The sequence below is a fragment of the Colossoma macropomum genome, unplaced genomic scaffold (assembly GCF_904425465.1).
Source record: "Colossoma macropomum unplaced genomic scaffold, Colossoma_macropomum, whole genome shotgun sequence".
Classification (NCBI taxonomy): domain Eukaryota; kingdom Metazoa; phylum Chordata; class Actinopteri; order Characiformes; family Serrasalmidae; genus Colossoma; species Colossoma macropomum.
Window position 1 is genome coordinate 2,543,945 of NW_023494807.1, and position 16,637 is coordinate 2,560,581.

The window sequence follows — 16,637 nt, forward strand, 5'->3', positions numbered from 1 at the left end:
TTTCAGGGGATATGATGATGTTATGCTGTCATTGTTTATCCTGCTTCACCCACAATTGGCAAGTTTCTATCTTTGGTCTTCTTAACCAGTAAGAGATGCAGCACTGCTCTGCCTCAGGTTGGCGCTGTAGTAAACTGGGTGGACCAGTTTACTACAGCGCCACCCTTAGGCACAGCAGTGCTGCAGTGGTCCTAGCAAGTGTAGTGCAGTGGTCCTAGCAACTGTAACTATGGCTGGGATTTCTCTGAAAAGCTTTACAGTGATATGGTAAGATATTGGTAATTCTGAAAACTTGCCCTGTTTTCCCAAGAGTTTGGCAGAAAGAATGAATTTCTACTGATTTTCTGAAGACAAAAGAGGAGATGTGGAAGATCTCAGTTAATCTGTGGAAGTGTGCATTACCAAACTACCATTTCCAAATGAATTATTATTAAACCAGACATTTTGCACTGCTTTTTTTCATTGGACATACTCAGAATTTAGACAGTGAATTACATTTACATTTGATTTGAAGCTCTGAACAGGTTTGAGGCTGAACTTTGGACTGGAAAAAGTCAAAAACAGCAAAATTGTAATGGATAGTTTTCTTTCTGCAAAACAAGACTGCATGCCAGGGTAGTGCCACACTTCCAAAAGTCCAAAAGTGGAGAGTGGTGGAGCAAAACTTATTGTTTCAAAAATAAATAAATAAATGAATAAATAAATAAATAACAATAATAATTATTCATGAACAGTGTCAGTGTTTGTTTTGACCTTGTACTTCACTGGGTTTTGCCTCAGATAGCAAACTTTGCTACCATCTCTGGAGAACAACAGTCTCTTTTCACAACAGGTCATGCTGCACAAAAACAATATGGGCGCTTGTAAAGAGAAAACAATATTAAAACAGACAGATTATGCAGAGAGTACAGCACTGACATGCAGTGAGAAAGGCATACCAAGTGTGTTGTTTTTGGTGTGGACAGTCATAAAAACTGAAGCAGAGTTCATTTAGAGGCGGCCCGAGATGAAGTTATTTGCCAGACCTGAATACAAGTGGAGTGTTTACACTTGTCAAAATGGACCAAATTAAAAAAACAGTTTGGCAGGCCCGCACCAAACAAGGTAGGTGTGAAAGAGTCCTTAAAGGTAGCAGCAAGAAATATTAAAACTGATGTTTAGTAAATACACATAGTGTAATAACATAAGCTGTGGCTAAGTGCATTAGTTTGTGTATCGCAGTAAAGCATTTATACTGGATGAGTGAGTTGCAGCTCCTCTCACTGAACATGAAGGCTTTAGTGTTTGGGGAATGTTCCACCCCCTCAGCTGAAATGGGGATTTTGATTGGCTCAGCTGCTACATTTAACTCTGTGTGTGTGTGTGTGTGTGTGGGATGCATGCATATCCATGGTGGTCTTAGTAAAATAGATCAGCATGTGCAACCTGAGCTTAGGTGAGGTTAAGGAATTTTCTAATTCAGCACAAAAAGTTTTAACCATGAGTTATGCATTATGTATATCTATCTATCTATCTATCTATCTATCTATCTATCTATCTATCTATCTATCTATCTATCTAGGTAAGATTGCATTGCATCCTTTAGTGAGTTTGACAGTATTCACAATTTTGCATCCTATTTGTTTATACACACATCAATGTTCTCTCACTACAACATCCAGCATGCATTGTGCAAATATGTCAAATAACTGTTTGGAAATGGTGATCTAAATGCACAGATATAGAGGTTAATGATATGCTGCTCTGTCATTAGCCAGCTAGCGAGGAAAAAAAACCCACCCACATTTATTCGCGCTTGTAGTTTTTCAAAAGTTCCTTCTACCTTCAAGATACCTCACCAGCAGTGGGTTTTCCTAGTTTGCAAACCAGAAAACCTCACTCTCAGAACTATTGTAGCTCCACTGCAGGAGGTGTGTGGGCATCTATTTAATAAACTACTTAAGCAACTGCTTCAGGCCCCAGGGCCACCAGGGGGCCTCTTAACAACTTCTGAGTTGTAAATGTACCTTTATGTTGTCTAAAGCACTATTCAGTTGAGATTTACATGTGGTGGTAATGCAATTTAACCACAGGACATCTGTAATATTTATAACAGATTTGCAAGGAATATGAAACCTTGCACAGAATATGAAATCTCTGTACACATGACAGATGGCTACCTGATTTCACATTGCTTTCACTCTAAAAAGATGAGAACACATCACAACATTTCATTTCATTTACCCTAATCATACACCCAGCTGTCTTTTTACTGAATGCTGTGCAGAATTTACAACCATCAGTCAACATCACCACATAAAATCCAACTTTCTTCCATCCTTTTGAATATTTTGATGTTCAGAGTTGTATACTTGAGGTGGGACAATACATATCAGCTTGATTTAAGCAGCTAGGCAGCAGAATAGATACTGACATGTCTATTCACATGGGATTAATATAACCTGGGGCTCGTTTCATAGCAGATAAAAGGTGCTGGAAACTTTCTTGATGTGAAAGTAACACATAGTCTGTAGAAATGACTGACATAGTGGATGTATAATCACTTAGAAGTGCTGGTAAAAATGACAGTATCCCACCTCCTTTTGTGAAACTAGGCCCATCCACATAGTGCTTAAGATGAAGGGGGAAAAAATCAACTGATTAATTGTATCTCAAAAAAGAATGCATCCATCTGGAGTCGGAAAATAAAAAAGAAAAAGAGAAGATGAGGAGAAAAGGCTTTGGGTTGTTTTGCCATTTGTTTTGGCTTGTAGCTGGAAAACAAGAAGTAGCGGATCTGGGGTCTGTCTAATGAAGCAAAGTTCAATTTAGACAGGCTTCAGTTTCACAAAACTAAACAGTTAACTCGTTTTACAACAGCAGGTTAACATCTTTCTCTGTTAATCCAGGTTTAGAAACCCAGGCTGTGATGAATCCTCTTGTGTATGCACTTGAAAGTGTGCAAAAGAACATCTAATTGCATAAAACATGTGGGGGAGTCGTCAAAGAAGGGAAAAAGAAATCATACTGCCTAAATATGTAGAAAGTACAGCATATATAATGGTTTAAAAAACAACCAGGGTGAAATTCTGGGTAACCAAGTATCACAAGAGATCGACCACTGCATCAAGAATGCTGAGAAAGTTATCTGTAATTAAAAAAAAATAACTTATTAGAATCTCAAACAAGCATCCATTCATCAGCATTGCACAAATAAGCCAGTTATAAATATATAGAGCTTGTGGTAGTCATTGATATAAATTAGCTTCTAATTTGACATCAGCTAGCAAGAACATAAATCCTGCTTAAGGCCCACAGTAGGCTAGATCCATCCCTGGACATAGCAATGGTTAAATGCTTCATTTCGTCCAGACTGCCCCTTTAAGATTAAGCCTGCACTTCATGGGTTAATAACTGGCCACAATATATACAGCACAAACATTCCAATGCGCAAAGGAAAAAGAGCATCTTGTGAAAATAAGTGCATTCCATTAATAACTCCAAGTATGGAGCATTCTTAGCAGGTCCTTCATTGAAGCGACAGTGAATCATAGACACATTTCCCGCAAATCGCCATGGGAACCGAGTGTGCGTAAACTGCAGATGTAATTAATCTTCAGTGTGAGATGTGTGGTCCGGTGGACAGTGAGTATCTGCAGCTCTGGCTCGGTTCCTGATTGCTATGGCTGAAGCTCGAGCCTAATGCGAGAGTTTAAGAGGGAGAGCTGGGGCCAGCAGATGATGCATAAAGCCGCGGATATCTGGGAAGGGAGCGTGGCGCGGACGGAGGCCCGGGAGGGACACTCGTCACATAACGAGGCCAGCATGGCAGCTGAGACGCACACATGTGTGAGTCCAGCCATGGGCCAAGAGCTTATGACATAATCTGCCCTTCTAACCGGGGCCATATTACCACATCCATCAGGGGACAGGAGCAAAAACATAACTAATGGTACACCTCCTAGATTCCCGATATTATTGATGCCACAGCATATAAAATCCACACCAACTTAAGCCAATTTGAACACCCACTGCCTTTCTCTGAACGAGAAAAAGGAATGAATTCTTCCGGGGGGAATTGCAATCCAATTTGTTTTGCCACCTCCCATGCTTGGCGCTGGCAAGCCGCACAGTCGCATGACACAGTTCCAGTCACTGCAGTGAGACGCCTCAGCGATCCAATACGAAACAGCTTACGCTCTCATCCAATCTGCAGACTGAGGGGTTCTTGAGCCAATCAGCACTTGGGTCAGGCTTTTGAGAGGTGCCTCCTAAAGGCTGATTTATACACATTTATTTGCACACAGACGCAGAGAAGTTTATGGGTAGGTGTAGCTTGCAGAGGCTCACAAAGGAGCCCACGTGCAATTATACAGCCGCCGCTTCCTTCGCCCACCAGGGCCACTTTCACGGCTCTTTCACTTTGAAGCATGCACAAATGTGAACACCGCTCTTATGGCTCATGCATCGCTTTGTTTTGTTAACGGTACCTGAGTTGACTTCACTGTCCACCCAATCAACCTTTTAATGATACGCACTGATCTTTAACTCAGTATATCAGATTACATGTACATGGAGCTAGCTCACATAGCTAGCTACAGCTATACCAGTGGGGAATCCTTAGGGCCTTCTAGGCCTTCAGAGAAGGCTTGATGATTTCTAGGAAGTAAAACATGCATGGCTATAATGTTTATTTTTTATTTTTATTCAATAAAATCAGGCTCTGCAAGTATTTCAGTACTATTCTTGTTTCACAAGTTTTGGATGGGAACAAAAAGTTTAAATTCTTGAACCACTCAGTGGAATATTGGCCTATTAGGATTTGTTTTTCTCCATGGTTATCTGGGTAAGTATAGCTAAGTGAGCACGCCTGTTGGTCAGGACTTTAGGTGCTAAGAAAAAATTCAGATAATATGAAATTACGAAGAGCCATTTTGTCCTTTCAATGAAAATCGAACCAGCTTGGGAGCCGCAACATTTTCTGTCAAATTTTACCATCATGGCTGTAAATACATCACAGTATGTGCTAATGTACTAGTATAGGCCAAAAAACATAACATAAATGAAAATGCAGACTTACTTTGCTCTGCTTTAAGCTTTAGATCAGCTATAGCCAATTTTCTCGCATCTCCGGTAGGAAACTTTTACAAAAGTAGAACAGTTCCTTGTAAAATGTCACTTGCCTGAGGCGCCAGGATGTAACTGCTGCACCATTTAAGGTGGAACAGAAAAATTCAAACAAGAAACTGGCGAATGAGAAACTGACTTCAGCTTCGTGACTTTTTAGTGTTTGACAGTTTCTAGTTGCAGATTGAACATATAGAGAAACAAGCTGGAGTGATTGCAAAAGTGCATTCGTTTCTAAATTAGCAACGTTCATCTTAAATCTTTCTCTCCATCTTTTTAGCTACAAGCTAGGCGAGATTGTTGTCTGCGTTGCTATGGTGACCAGCATTCTGCACGCCAAACTTCAGGGTTAAAGGATGAATAAGCAGTTATACATTAACTCAAGTTTTTAAGACCATTTATTATTAAAACTGTGTTTGAACGATCAGCAGAGCTTTATTTTACGGTAAAGGAGGATCTTTTTATTTTAACCTAAAAATGCAGTTCTGCTACGGAGCTGCAACAGGGCAGTAAAAGAGTTGCATGTTGTGAACCCTTGATCTAAAACTTCAAACCAAGAAACTAATATTTGTTATATTTATATATAGTGTCCCATAGGGACACTAGCAGAAGTTAGTGTTGTGAAGCGTTGGTGTTTTTTTGGACTGGTTTTTGATATTTATGTCAAATTAATGGCCTAGATCTAGTGGTCTGGGTTCACAACTGTGCTTCACTACATATCTTAAAAAGATCCTCATTAAAAGTTTATACCTAAAGCAAAAGAAAATATGACGTTTGCCCTCACTTTGCTTTCATAACAGCCCCTACTCTTCTGCAAAGGCTTTTTGCTAGATGTTTGAACATTGCTGTTAGGTACTGATCATATTCAGCCAACATTAGTAGTAGGTCTGTTTCTTCTCTTTAAACCACACACCGAAAAAAAAGGGTGTTAATAGCTCCCCCTTGTGGAGAAACTTCAGACTGCTAAACTTGCACGAGTGAGTAAAATCCAAAGCCATGTCCCTGTAGTGGAGATGCTCTGGAATGCACTTAAAGATGCCTGTGGGAAACCATACAGTATTACATTATCATCATTTTGCAACTCACCTAAACCATCGGGACACTTACTGTGAAAAGTGCTTTGGATTTTCCTCTGAATGCACAGCAGACAATGAATCATTTGCTCTGTTGTAACTTAACAGATTTTTAATGTCACAAAATAATTTGATGTTTTAACAGTAAAAGTGAATAAAAAATTGCATGTACATATTTAAAATTATTAAACAAGCTATTTAAAATAGCTCTGTGTCCGTTTTCTTTCAAACGTCACCTTTGAAGCATTACTTGTCAATCATTGCCAATATCCCATTATATTATTCTATTTCCCAGGCCGAGTGCATGTTAGACCCTCTCTCCGTGATTACTTATAAATCTTGGCATATGGACATAAATGTGTGCATCTTTGCTGAAGTATGAAACAGACAGTCCAGTCCCCAGCACATAAACGCCTCTGTAATGACCCATCCACAGGGATGTTATTTAGATAGAGCAAAGCCTGAGGGGAGAACTTGGCTTAGGCTGTAGGAAACAAACCGAAGCAAAGCTCTAAAGCTCTGACAGCAGAGCTCAGGGGTCTCTGGGTTTCTTAGCGTCTGTTTCTGATCCCCCAGATCGTGCTGTTAAACCCACATAGTCCACCTGAAGCCCCCCATTTTTCTACCCCCTCTATCCTCCAAAGGAGCAGTCTGCTTTTCTGGAGATGAATCATTACAGTCTGACCATCTCCAGCAGACAGCCCTGAGCTAACATAGACACAGACCTGGTTTCCTGGGCAACCGCACCACTGGCCTCTCTTTGATATTAGAAGAGTGTGGTTGGGGGATGGGAGGTGGGATGAGTGGAGAGGGGGCGGGGTCAGAGAATGAGCAAGATCCATGTGACAACAACACATGATGCTAAATATGTTTGTCTTGAGGCGCTGGTGGTTTGCTTGGAGCAAAGATGAGGAAATTCAGCTCTCATGAGGCAAATTCTATTATCGAGATTCGCACAGAGAGAGGCTTTTCTGGATCTTATTTGATATTGCATAACAAATGGAAGCCAATAACTTTGCCATTTTAAACTGAAATGGGAGTGTGCTTCACAGTACTGTGCAAAAGTCACAGGCCACCTTTCTAGTACTGAATTTCTAGTCAAAATGACCATAGGAATAGAAGTTATTTCCAAAGAGATTAGTTACAAGATAATCCACTTGTTTATTGAAAGAGAAAGTCAAAGGAGTTTCCTAAATCAAAGTTAAAAGATATAGAGAAAATGGGGTTCCTAACAACCACCCTCAAGACCTGGTAGACCACCAAAACTGTCATCATTAGATAACCTAGATCAGAATTTACAGGTGTTTCTGTCCACTGTGAGAAGACAACTCAAAGTGTCTAAAAGCTGTTACTGAGATTTTTGAGCAAATTTGCAACATTACAAGGGAACATTTGCGAATGAAACAAAGAAGCTGCTGCTGTTCTCAGAACAATGGACTGGCCACCCCAGAGCCCAGACCTCAACGTCATTGAATGTGTTTGGGATTATTTGGGTCATTGGAGGAAGAAAGTGCGACCAACTTCTAAGACTGAACTTCAGACGTGTGGAAAAATACCCCTGTGGATGTCTTTTGAAGCGAGTCTCATGAGAAGAATGAGAGCTGTAATAAAGGTAAAGTGTGAACAAAACACATAAGGCTTATCATGCAGGTGCATTTATATGCTAGAGGCTGAAATTATATTATCAACAATGACAGCACACTGCAGCTGCGATTTTTCAGTTATGAAAAATTAGCTGTCGCAAAGTCCCTCAAAGCACAACCTGTTCTCATATTTATACCTTCATTGTCCTTCAGGGTGAAATTCGGGTTGGCCTGCAGGTCAGTTGGCAGAGCAAAAGAAAAGCGTCCATTGGCAAAGTTGTCTTTGTCTGTAGCCCTGATGGTCTGGATGACCTGTACAAAGAGAGAGAGAGAGAGAGAGAGAGAGAGAGAGAGGGAGAGAGAGAGAGAGAGAGAGAGAGAGAGAGAGAGAGAGAGAGGGAGAGAGAGGAGAGAGAGAGAGAGAGAGTAAAAGTGAGAGGGAGAGAGACAGAAAGAGGCAGAGAGGCAAAAATTGAGAGAGTATTAGTGAGAGCAAGAGAAAGAGAGAGCGTACGATTGAAAGAAAAAAGACAGGATATAAGGGGAAATGAGAGAGAGAGAGAGAGAGAGAGAGAGAGAGAGAGAGGAAAAAAGAAATCAGAAATAAAAAGAGAGGAAGTTTTACAAGGAGAAAAAACAGAGAGAAGAGACAGAGAGAGAGAGAGAGAGAGAGACAGGCAGAGACAATTAACTACTAAATAAAGGATTGAAATGAGCAAGAAATGGAATCAGATTAAAGATCTCAGTGGTGTTTTATCGTTTTGCTCTCTCTCTCCAGTCTCACAGCACTACCTGCCCCTCTCTGCCTGCTCCTCAGTTGGAGGGGCGTCGGGTTCTGGCTCGCATCTCCGTGCATGCGGCGCTCGGCCCAGCAGGGCTGCTGGATCACAGGCGGCGGATGCATGCTGGCTTCAAGCAACGCTCGTCCCCGTGATGTTTTGTCAGCTTGTTAACCTAATTGGCCCCCACCAGCGGATCAGCAGCGAGCGAGAAAAAGCGCTCCTCATGCCTGGGATGGACCAATTATTGAAGATCTTCACCTGTCGGTGTGGGGACACCCGATGAGAGCGGCGGGGGCTTCGTCAGGACGTCTCACATTCGCTCAGACTCAATCTCACGCTGTGTATCTGAGCTCTTCCCACTTATAATAAGGGCTCCAGGACATGTCAGCCTCTGCTGTCCACTGTCAAGGCTTTCAGAGACCCAGACACCTCTTGATTTTTTGTCAATGCTAGTCTGGACTAGGATGAAGTGGGGGTGGGCGATATGGCATAAGATATAACATCATGATACTTAAAAAAAAAAATTCACGATTAACAAAATTTATCATAGTATTTCATTTTTCTGCAGCAGGGGTGAGCAATATGGCAAGCATGTTATGTCATGATATTTGAAGATATTTTGACATTATGATATTTAACTTTGTTCAAGATGGGCGATACAGCAACACTATTGATATCCTATCAATCTGTAAATCAACCTTTACCTATTTTTACTCAGAAATACCTTCAGGCTGGCCCTCATTTTCAATGCAGCTGAGCATTTATAGTGCAAAGGGATTGAAAAGATATTAAAATGATATTTAATCAGTGTAAACTGAAATTAACAGAAGATAAATGGATAAAATAGGAGAACAACTAGGATATGATAAAGAAGGGGAACAATTAAATAAAGCCAAGACACGGCAGTTAAAACCAAATAATAAAATTCAGCTTTAAAAGGAAAATTAAGACCCACTAAACTTTGAAACAATAAAGTAAAAAAAATGTAAAAAGTAATAAAATGAAAACAGCGATAGGATTAAGATCCAATAAGGAAATGAATATTTTATCAGCTAAATAAGATAAAATAAAATAAAACAATTAGGAAAAAATAAAAGAATTAAATGAAAAGGAGAAAAGGCAAAAAAGGCTGCAGGCTGTCTGATGGCAGCTACAGAACAGAAGCTTAAAAAAATCAGAGATACCAGCGAGAGAGACTCCTGTAGTGAATTCCAGCTCACTGGTTCTCTGTAGCTAAAAGCAGATTTACCAGTTCAGTAAAACTCTGCGCGACAGGTGATCCAGTCACTAAAGCGAATCTGAAAATTACCACTATTTATAGAGATCATAGATGTGATATAATTTGTCACTTGGCCTGAGACTAATTAAAAATATTGTTTTCTGTTTTGCTGCTAATGAGGACCAACTTTCTCATTCAGGCTACAGTGGTAAGTGCTGCACAGGTCACTAGTAATGAATCTCAAAGTGGAGTGACAGAGTGAGTCGAGTGATTTGAGGGTGCTGGCTATAAACTACATGGCTGTAAACCAGGGCTGATAGTAAGGTTGCCCCCACACCTCTTATTCTGGCTCACATAGGCAAACAAGATTTATGGATTTAAAGGAATCCAAGCCTCTGCTTACACTGATTGACTAGTTTATTGATGTGAGGTTTAAATTAAAGTTTATCATCCAGTCAAATGCCAACCAAGGCTTATAGTCTGTGACTCGCTCAATGCTGGATCCTGATATTTACACGATACATGATATGTTATCATGATATTCTGTTTCTCTGAAGTAAGAGTGGCCAAAATGGCAAAAATATAACAATAACATTTTTTGAAGTTAAAATCTAAGATAATGGCAAAATATATAAAAATATCATTTTTTGAAGTAAAAGTAGGAGATTGTGGCGAAAATATAACAATATAATTTTTAAGTAAAATTCAGAGACAATGGCAAAACATCATTTTTTAAAGTAAAAGTAGGAGATTGTGGCAAAAATATAATATATTTTGAAGTAAAAGTCAGAGATAATGACAAAAAGTATATATTTTTTTTAAGTAAAAGTCAAAGACAATGGCAAAAATATAAAAAAATATAATTTTTTGAAGCAAAAGTCAGAGACAATAGCAAAAATATAACCAAATAATTCTTTAAGGTAAAAGTAGGTGATAATCTCAAAAATAAGACAATATAATTTTTAAGTAAAAATAGGAGATAATGGCAAAGATATAACAACATTTTTTAAAAAAAATAGAAATAAGAGATAATAGCAAAGATATAACAAAATATTTTTTAAAATTAAAATAGGAGATAATGGCAAAGATATCACAAAATAATTTTTTGATGTGAAAGTAAGAGATAATGGTAAAAATATAGCAATATAATTTTTTGAAGTAAAAGTCAGAGAATATGGCAAAAATAAAATAATATAATTGTTTAAGTATTTTTTTTCAAGTGAAAATAGGAGATAATGACAAAAATAAAACTACAGTTTTTTTAAGTTAAAACATGAGATAATGGCAAAAATATAACAATATGATTTTTTGAAGTGAAAGTAGGAGATCATGTCAAAAATATAATATGATAGTCAAAGATATCTAAACAGGGTGGGTGATATGGCTAAATGCAATGTCAATGTCATACTTCATATTTACATGATATACAATATAGAGGATGGGCGATATGGCAAATATATAACATTACAAGACTTGAAGACACTTTTGTGTTACACAATATGTAACTGTGGTATGAATCATTGATGGGCGATATGAAAAATAAAATGCAATATTTTAAGATTTTCACACTAGAGTACAATAGCAGGTTTTGATTTAATATTTGCAAAGGTTAATATTTTAAGAAGGCACAGGAGAAAATATCAAACAATTAGTACAATTAAATTAATATAATAAGATGATGTCATAATGGGCTAACAACCAATCCGCTATTTGCTGTTGTGCCGTTTCTACACACTGGTTGTTGTTGTTTACTCTCTACAATTTGTCTAAATGTGTATTTTGTTGTTCAGTGTTCTAGAAGTACTAACGATACCCATCAAATACTAAGAAAAATGTGTCTAAATGTAATTTATCATAATAGTGATAATACACACAGCATGTAAATGAGTTTACTCGGCTGGAGGGAAAAAAAGCAGCATGTATTTAAAACAATGTTGTATGGCCTCTTAAAATAACTCTCAATTCAGTGCTAAACAAAGCAACGGTTTATTTCCATTCATTACAGACGCCATTTATCCGCAGGAGAAGTGGAAGAATAATTTATCATGTTTTTAGCCAAACTGGACCCGGCTTTCACCTGCAGTGCCTTTCTGGCCGCAGCGCTTCGAGAGGCCTCCAGAAATTTAATCCAGACATGCATCATGTCTCTATGCTCAGCACATCCTCCACGTTTAGTGATCTTCATTCAAGTTGGGAAGAAATATAAGAGGACGGGCACGATGTGAATCGGTAGAGGCCGCGCTTTGATGCGCGACGGCTCCTATCGGAAAGAGCGATGATTAACACTTCTTGCAAGCTGGCCCCAGTGGGCTCAGTGCAGTGTGGGCCCGATATCTGCTCCAGAAGACATCCTGTATATGCTGAATAATTTATGGATTCAAGAGGCTTCCAAGTCTGCAGAGCCACAGATAAATCCAACCCCGATGGTGTCAGACGTGTCATAAAGGGACGGATAGCGCTCGTGTATGTGTGTGCATATAGAAGTAAGACAGTAGAGAGGTAAAAGGTTCAGAGATAGCGCGAGGAGGAAGAAAGGAACCAGCAGAAATGGGAAACGAAGTACAAAACGGAGTACGATAGGAGAGAAGGAATTTTAGAGGAGAAGCTCAAAGAGAGCACAAAAAGGAAATCCGGCAGAGATAACTAACCTGGCCTGGCTTGGAACTCTCACACACAATGATGTCCTGGTCAGTAGGAATGTAGGGCGTGTTGTCATTGACGTCCAGGACTTGAACTGTGACTGGAACGTAGCTGACCAGCTTTGGATTGTCTGAAAAAAACACAACCATCAAACACTGAGGCTGTAGCTAATCGTTATATACGTCAGCTGATCATTAGTAACTTTAGCTAATCTTTATTTACTTTAGCTGATCATTAGTAACTTTAGCTAATCTTTATTTACTTTAGCTGATCATTAGTAACTTTAGCTAATCTTTATTTACTTTAGCTGATCATTAGTAACTTTAGCTAATCTTTATTTACTTTAGCTGATCATTAGTAACTTTAGCTAATCTTTATTTATTCAGCTGATCATTAGTAACTTTAGCTAATCTTTATTTACTTTAGCTGATCATTAGTAACTTTAGCTAATCTTTATATACTTCAGCTGATCATTAGTAACTTTAGCTAATCTTTATATACTTCAGCTGATCATTAGTAACTTTAGCTAATCTTTATTTACTTTAGCTGATCATTAGTAACTTTAGCTAATCTTTATTTACTTTAGCTGATCATTAGTAACTTTAGCTAATCTTTATATACTTCAGCTGATCATTAGTAACTTTAGCTAATCTTTATATACTTCAGCTGATCATTAGTAACTTTAGCTAATCTTTATATACTTCAGCTGATCATTAGTAACTTTAGCTAATCTTTATATACTTCAGCTGATCATTAGTAACTTTAGCTAATCTTTATATACTTCAGCTGATCATTAGTAACTTTAGCTAATCTTTATTTACTTTAGCTGATCATTAGTAACTTTAGCTAATCTTTATTTACTTTAGCTGATCATTAGTAACTTTAGCTAATCTTTATATACTTTAGCTGATCATTAGTAACTTTAGCTAATCTTTATATACTTCAGCTGATCATTAGTAACTTTAGCTAATCTTTATATACTTCAGCTGATCATTAGTAACTTTAGCTAATCTTTATATACTTCAGCTGATCATTAGTAACTTTAGCTAATCTTTATTTACTTTAGCTGATCATTAGTAACTTTAGCTAATCTTTATTTACTTTAGCTGATCATTAGTAACTTTAGCTAATCTTTATTTATTCAGCTGATCATTAGTAACTTTAGCTAATTTTTATTTACTTTAGCTGATCATTAGTAACTTTAGCTAATTTTTATTTACTTTAGCTGATCATTAGTAACTTTAGCTAATCTTTATTTACTTTAGCTGATCATTAGTAACTTTAGCTAATCTTTATTTACTTTAGCTGATCATTAGTAACTTTAGCTAATCTTTATTTATTCAGCTGATCATTAGTAACTTTAGCTAATCTTTATTTACTTTAGCTGATCATTAGTAACTTTAGCTAATCTTTATTTACTTTAGCTGATCATTAGTAACTTTAGCTAATTTTTATTTATTCATCTGATCATTAGTAACTTTAGCTAATCTTTATTTACTTCAGCTGATCATTAATAACTTTCCCTAATCTTTATTTACTTTAGCTAGTCTTTAATAACTTTATGCAGCCATGATGAGTTGGCAAGGTAAAATACTATTTAAGTGAAAAAGACTTTAGCTAATCTTTAGCAACTTTAGCAAATCTTCAGTGACTTTAGCAACTCTTTAGTATATTTGGCAAAATAGTTTGCAGCCATAATTTGAGTTGCCAGTGTGCCTGAAATTACTATTCAGTTAAGATCACAACTAATCTTTAGTAAGTTTAACTAATATTTTGTCATTTTAGCTAATCTTTAGTAACTTTAGCTAATATTTTGTAATTTTAGCTAATCTTCAGGAACCTCATGCAGCCATAATACGAGTTGGCAATGCATCTGAAATTACTAATTGACCAAGAATGTAGTTAATCTTTAGTAACTTTAGCTAATCTTTTGTAACTTTAGCAAAAATTCATTAACTTGATATGACCACAATATTCATAAACGATGCATCTAAAATGACTGAAATGACAATTTACAATTGACAAATGCTGTAGCCAGTCTTTAGTAACTTTAGCTGATCTTTAGAAACTTAATGTAGCTGCACTTTGAACTGCTGTCTGAAATGATAGTTTAGTTGACTATGGCTGTAGCTAATCCTTAGTAACTAGCTAATCTGTAGTAACTTTTGCAAATCAAAAATTATGTCAGCAAAAATTTTGTCACTTGAGCAAAATGTAGAAACTTGATGCAGCTATAAGTTGGAATTGCATCTAACTGTTCAGTTTACTAGGTCTGTAGCTAATCCTTCGTGACTTTAGCTAATCTTTAGTACTGTAAGTAACGTTGGCAAACATTTTGCAAATTGATGTGGCCATTATCTGTATTTACTCTATCTTTAGTAACTTGATGCAGCTGTGATGTGAGTTGGCAACGCATCAGAAATTACTGTTCAGTTGACTGAGGCTGCAGCTAATCTGCAACTTTACCAAAAATTCATTAACTGTCCAGGGTGTATACTGACGTCTGCCCAATGACCGCTGGAATAGGCTCCAGCAACTCCTCCCAACCCACCCGCGACCCGGTAGGATAAGCATTTTAGAAAATGTATGTAAGGCCGGAATATACATTGGCCATACATCTAAAACTGACTATTTACAAAGGCAGTAAACTTTAGTAACTTTAGCTGATTTTCAGAAACGTGATGCAGCTGCAGTGTCAGCTGGAAATGTGTCTGAAGTTACCAGTCAATTGACTAATCTTAAGTAACTTTGGCAAATTTACATTAGTACGATTTTAATAACTTTTTTAATAACTTTAGCAAAAATTGTTCAGTTTACTAAGGCTATGGCTAATGTTTAGTGACTTTAGCAAATCTTTAGCAAAAATTGTTTAAATTGATGTCTGAAATTAATTTCAAGACTAACCTAATCATTATCTTTAGCAAAGTTAGTCAATTTTTAGAAACTTGATGCAGCTGCTGCTGTGACTTCAGCTAACATTTGATGTCCCAAGCTAATCTTTAATAACTTTAGCAAGAATGTATAACCTTAATACGACTGCAACATGGGTTTGCGATGCATCTGAAATGGCTGTTCAATTTTCTATGGCTGTAGCTAATCTTTCGTAATTTTAGCAAATCCTTTGAAATTATTAGTAACTTCAGCAAATCTTTAGTAACAAAAATTCCTGCAGGTTCACTATGAGTTGGTGATGCATCTACATTTACTGTTTAATGTACTATAATTGTAGCAAACTTTCAGTAAATCTAACAACATATGTAATCACATTGCATGTTTCCAGCATCTCCATCCCAGTTTGGGGAGCAGGGGCAAGGTGAATGTGAATTAAACCTTAAATAATTTGTAGCATATTGCCCAATTTAGCCATGCTTCAGAGGAAAATAAATATAATGTTAAACATTTGTCCCAAAGACAGGATAGAATATTCGTATTACTGTCTGAGCGAGGACTGGAACCCCTCTCTCCATCATTACCCACTTAATTATCTATTTGCTATGAGCCAGTGAGTGAACTCTACCCAGCCTCACAAAAAAAATCTGTATTTTTCAATATCAAAAACTTTTTGCAAGTCGACATTTCTTTAATTGTGCTGTGATGCTTTGCATAGGTGCTTTGTCTGTGGGAATGTTTAGCACTGTGATGATGTGTGCAGATCAGAGTTCCTGCGGTAAAACCTCCACAGGTACAGGGTACTGCACTACAGAAGGCGCTTAAGAGTAATAAAGCTTGTTGAACCCAAACAGACCCATTAGCATTATTATCGATGCGAGGCTGTGATGAGCTTTGTGTAAATGAATTCTAAGGAATGGCCATATAAAACACAATTACCATACCAGCCAAGAGGGCACCTATACAGTCTGAAAGGAGAAGTGCAGGGGCTCAGGCCCTACCCCCAGTTCTTGTGTATGGGCCTGCTCCACCCATTTTTTTCTGCAACAAATTGAATATTTAAACTTGAATGCCATTTTCAAACTCAATACAGTGAGAGCGTGTCTGGTGCAAAAGGCACCTTCTGGCCCTGAGAGTCATTTCTACAGCTCTTTCTATGCAAACATACAGCTCTTCCTACTCTTCACATATAAAATAAACCGATATATGAAGACACAACAGTTCAATTTATGGGATTTTGACTGTAATCATTCAGAGGTTTGGGCAAGTTTAGTAAATGAGGCAAAAGCTTTGGGGACCATATTAGGAACTTAGGAAACAGACTATAGTTGAATTAACCAACTTG

General features: G+C 37.6%; 1 protein-coding gene across 1 annotated transcript in view; it reads right to left on the reverse strand.

Annotated features, from left to right (window-relative positions):
- Positions 1-16,637, reverse strand: part of cdh18a (cadherin 18, type 2a) — a 111,333-nt gene that overhangs the window by 9,035 nt on the left and 85,661 nt on the right. The window contains exons 8-9 of the mRNA XM_036556860.1: positions 12,412-12,533; positions 7,960-8,074 (exon numbers count right to left, since the gene is read on the reverse strand). Coding sequence (XP_036412753.1) covers positions 7,960-8,074; positions 12,412-12,533 — 237 coding nt within the window. The remainder of the gene's footprint in view (positions 1-7,959; positions 8,075-12,411; positions 12,534-16,637) is intronic.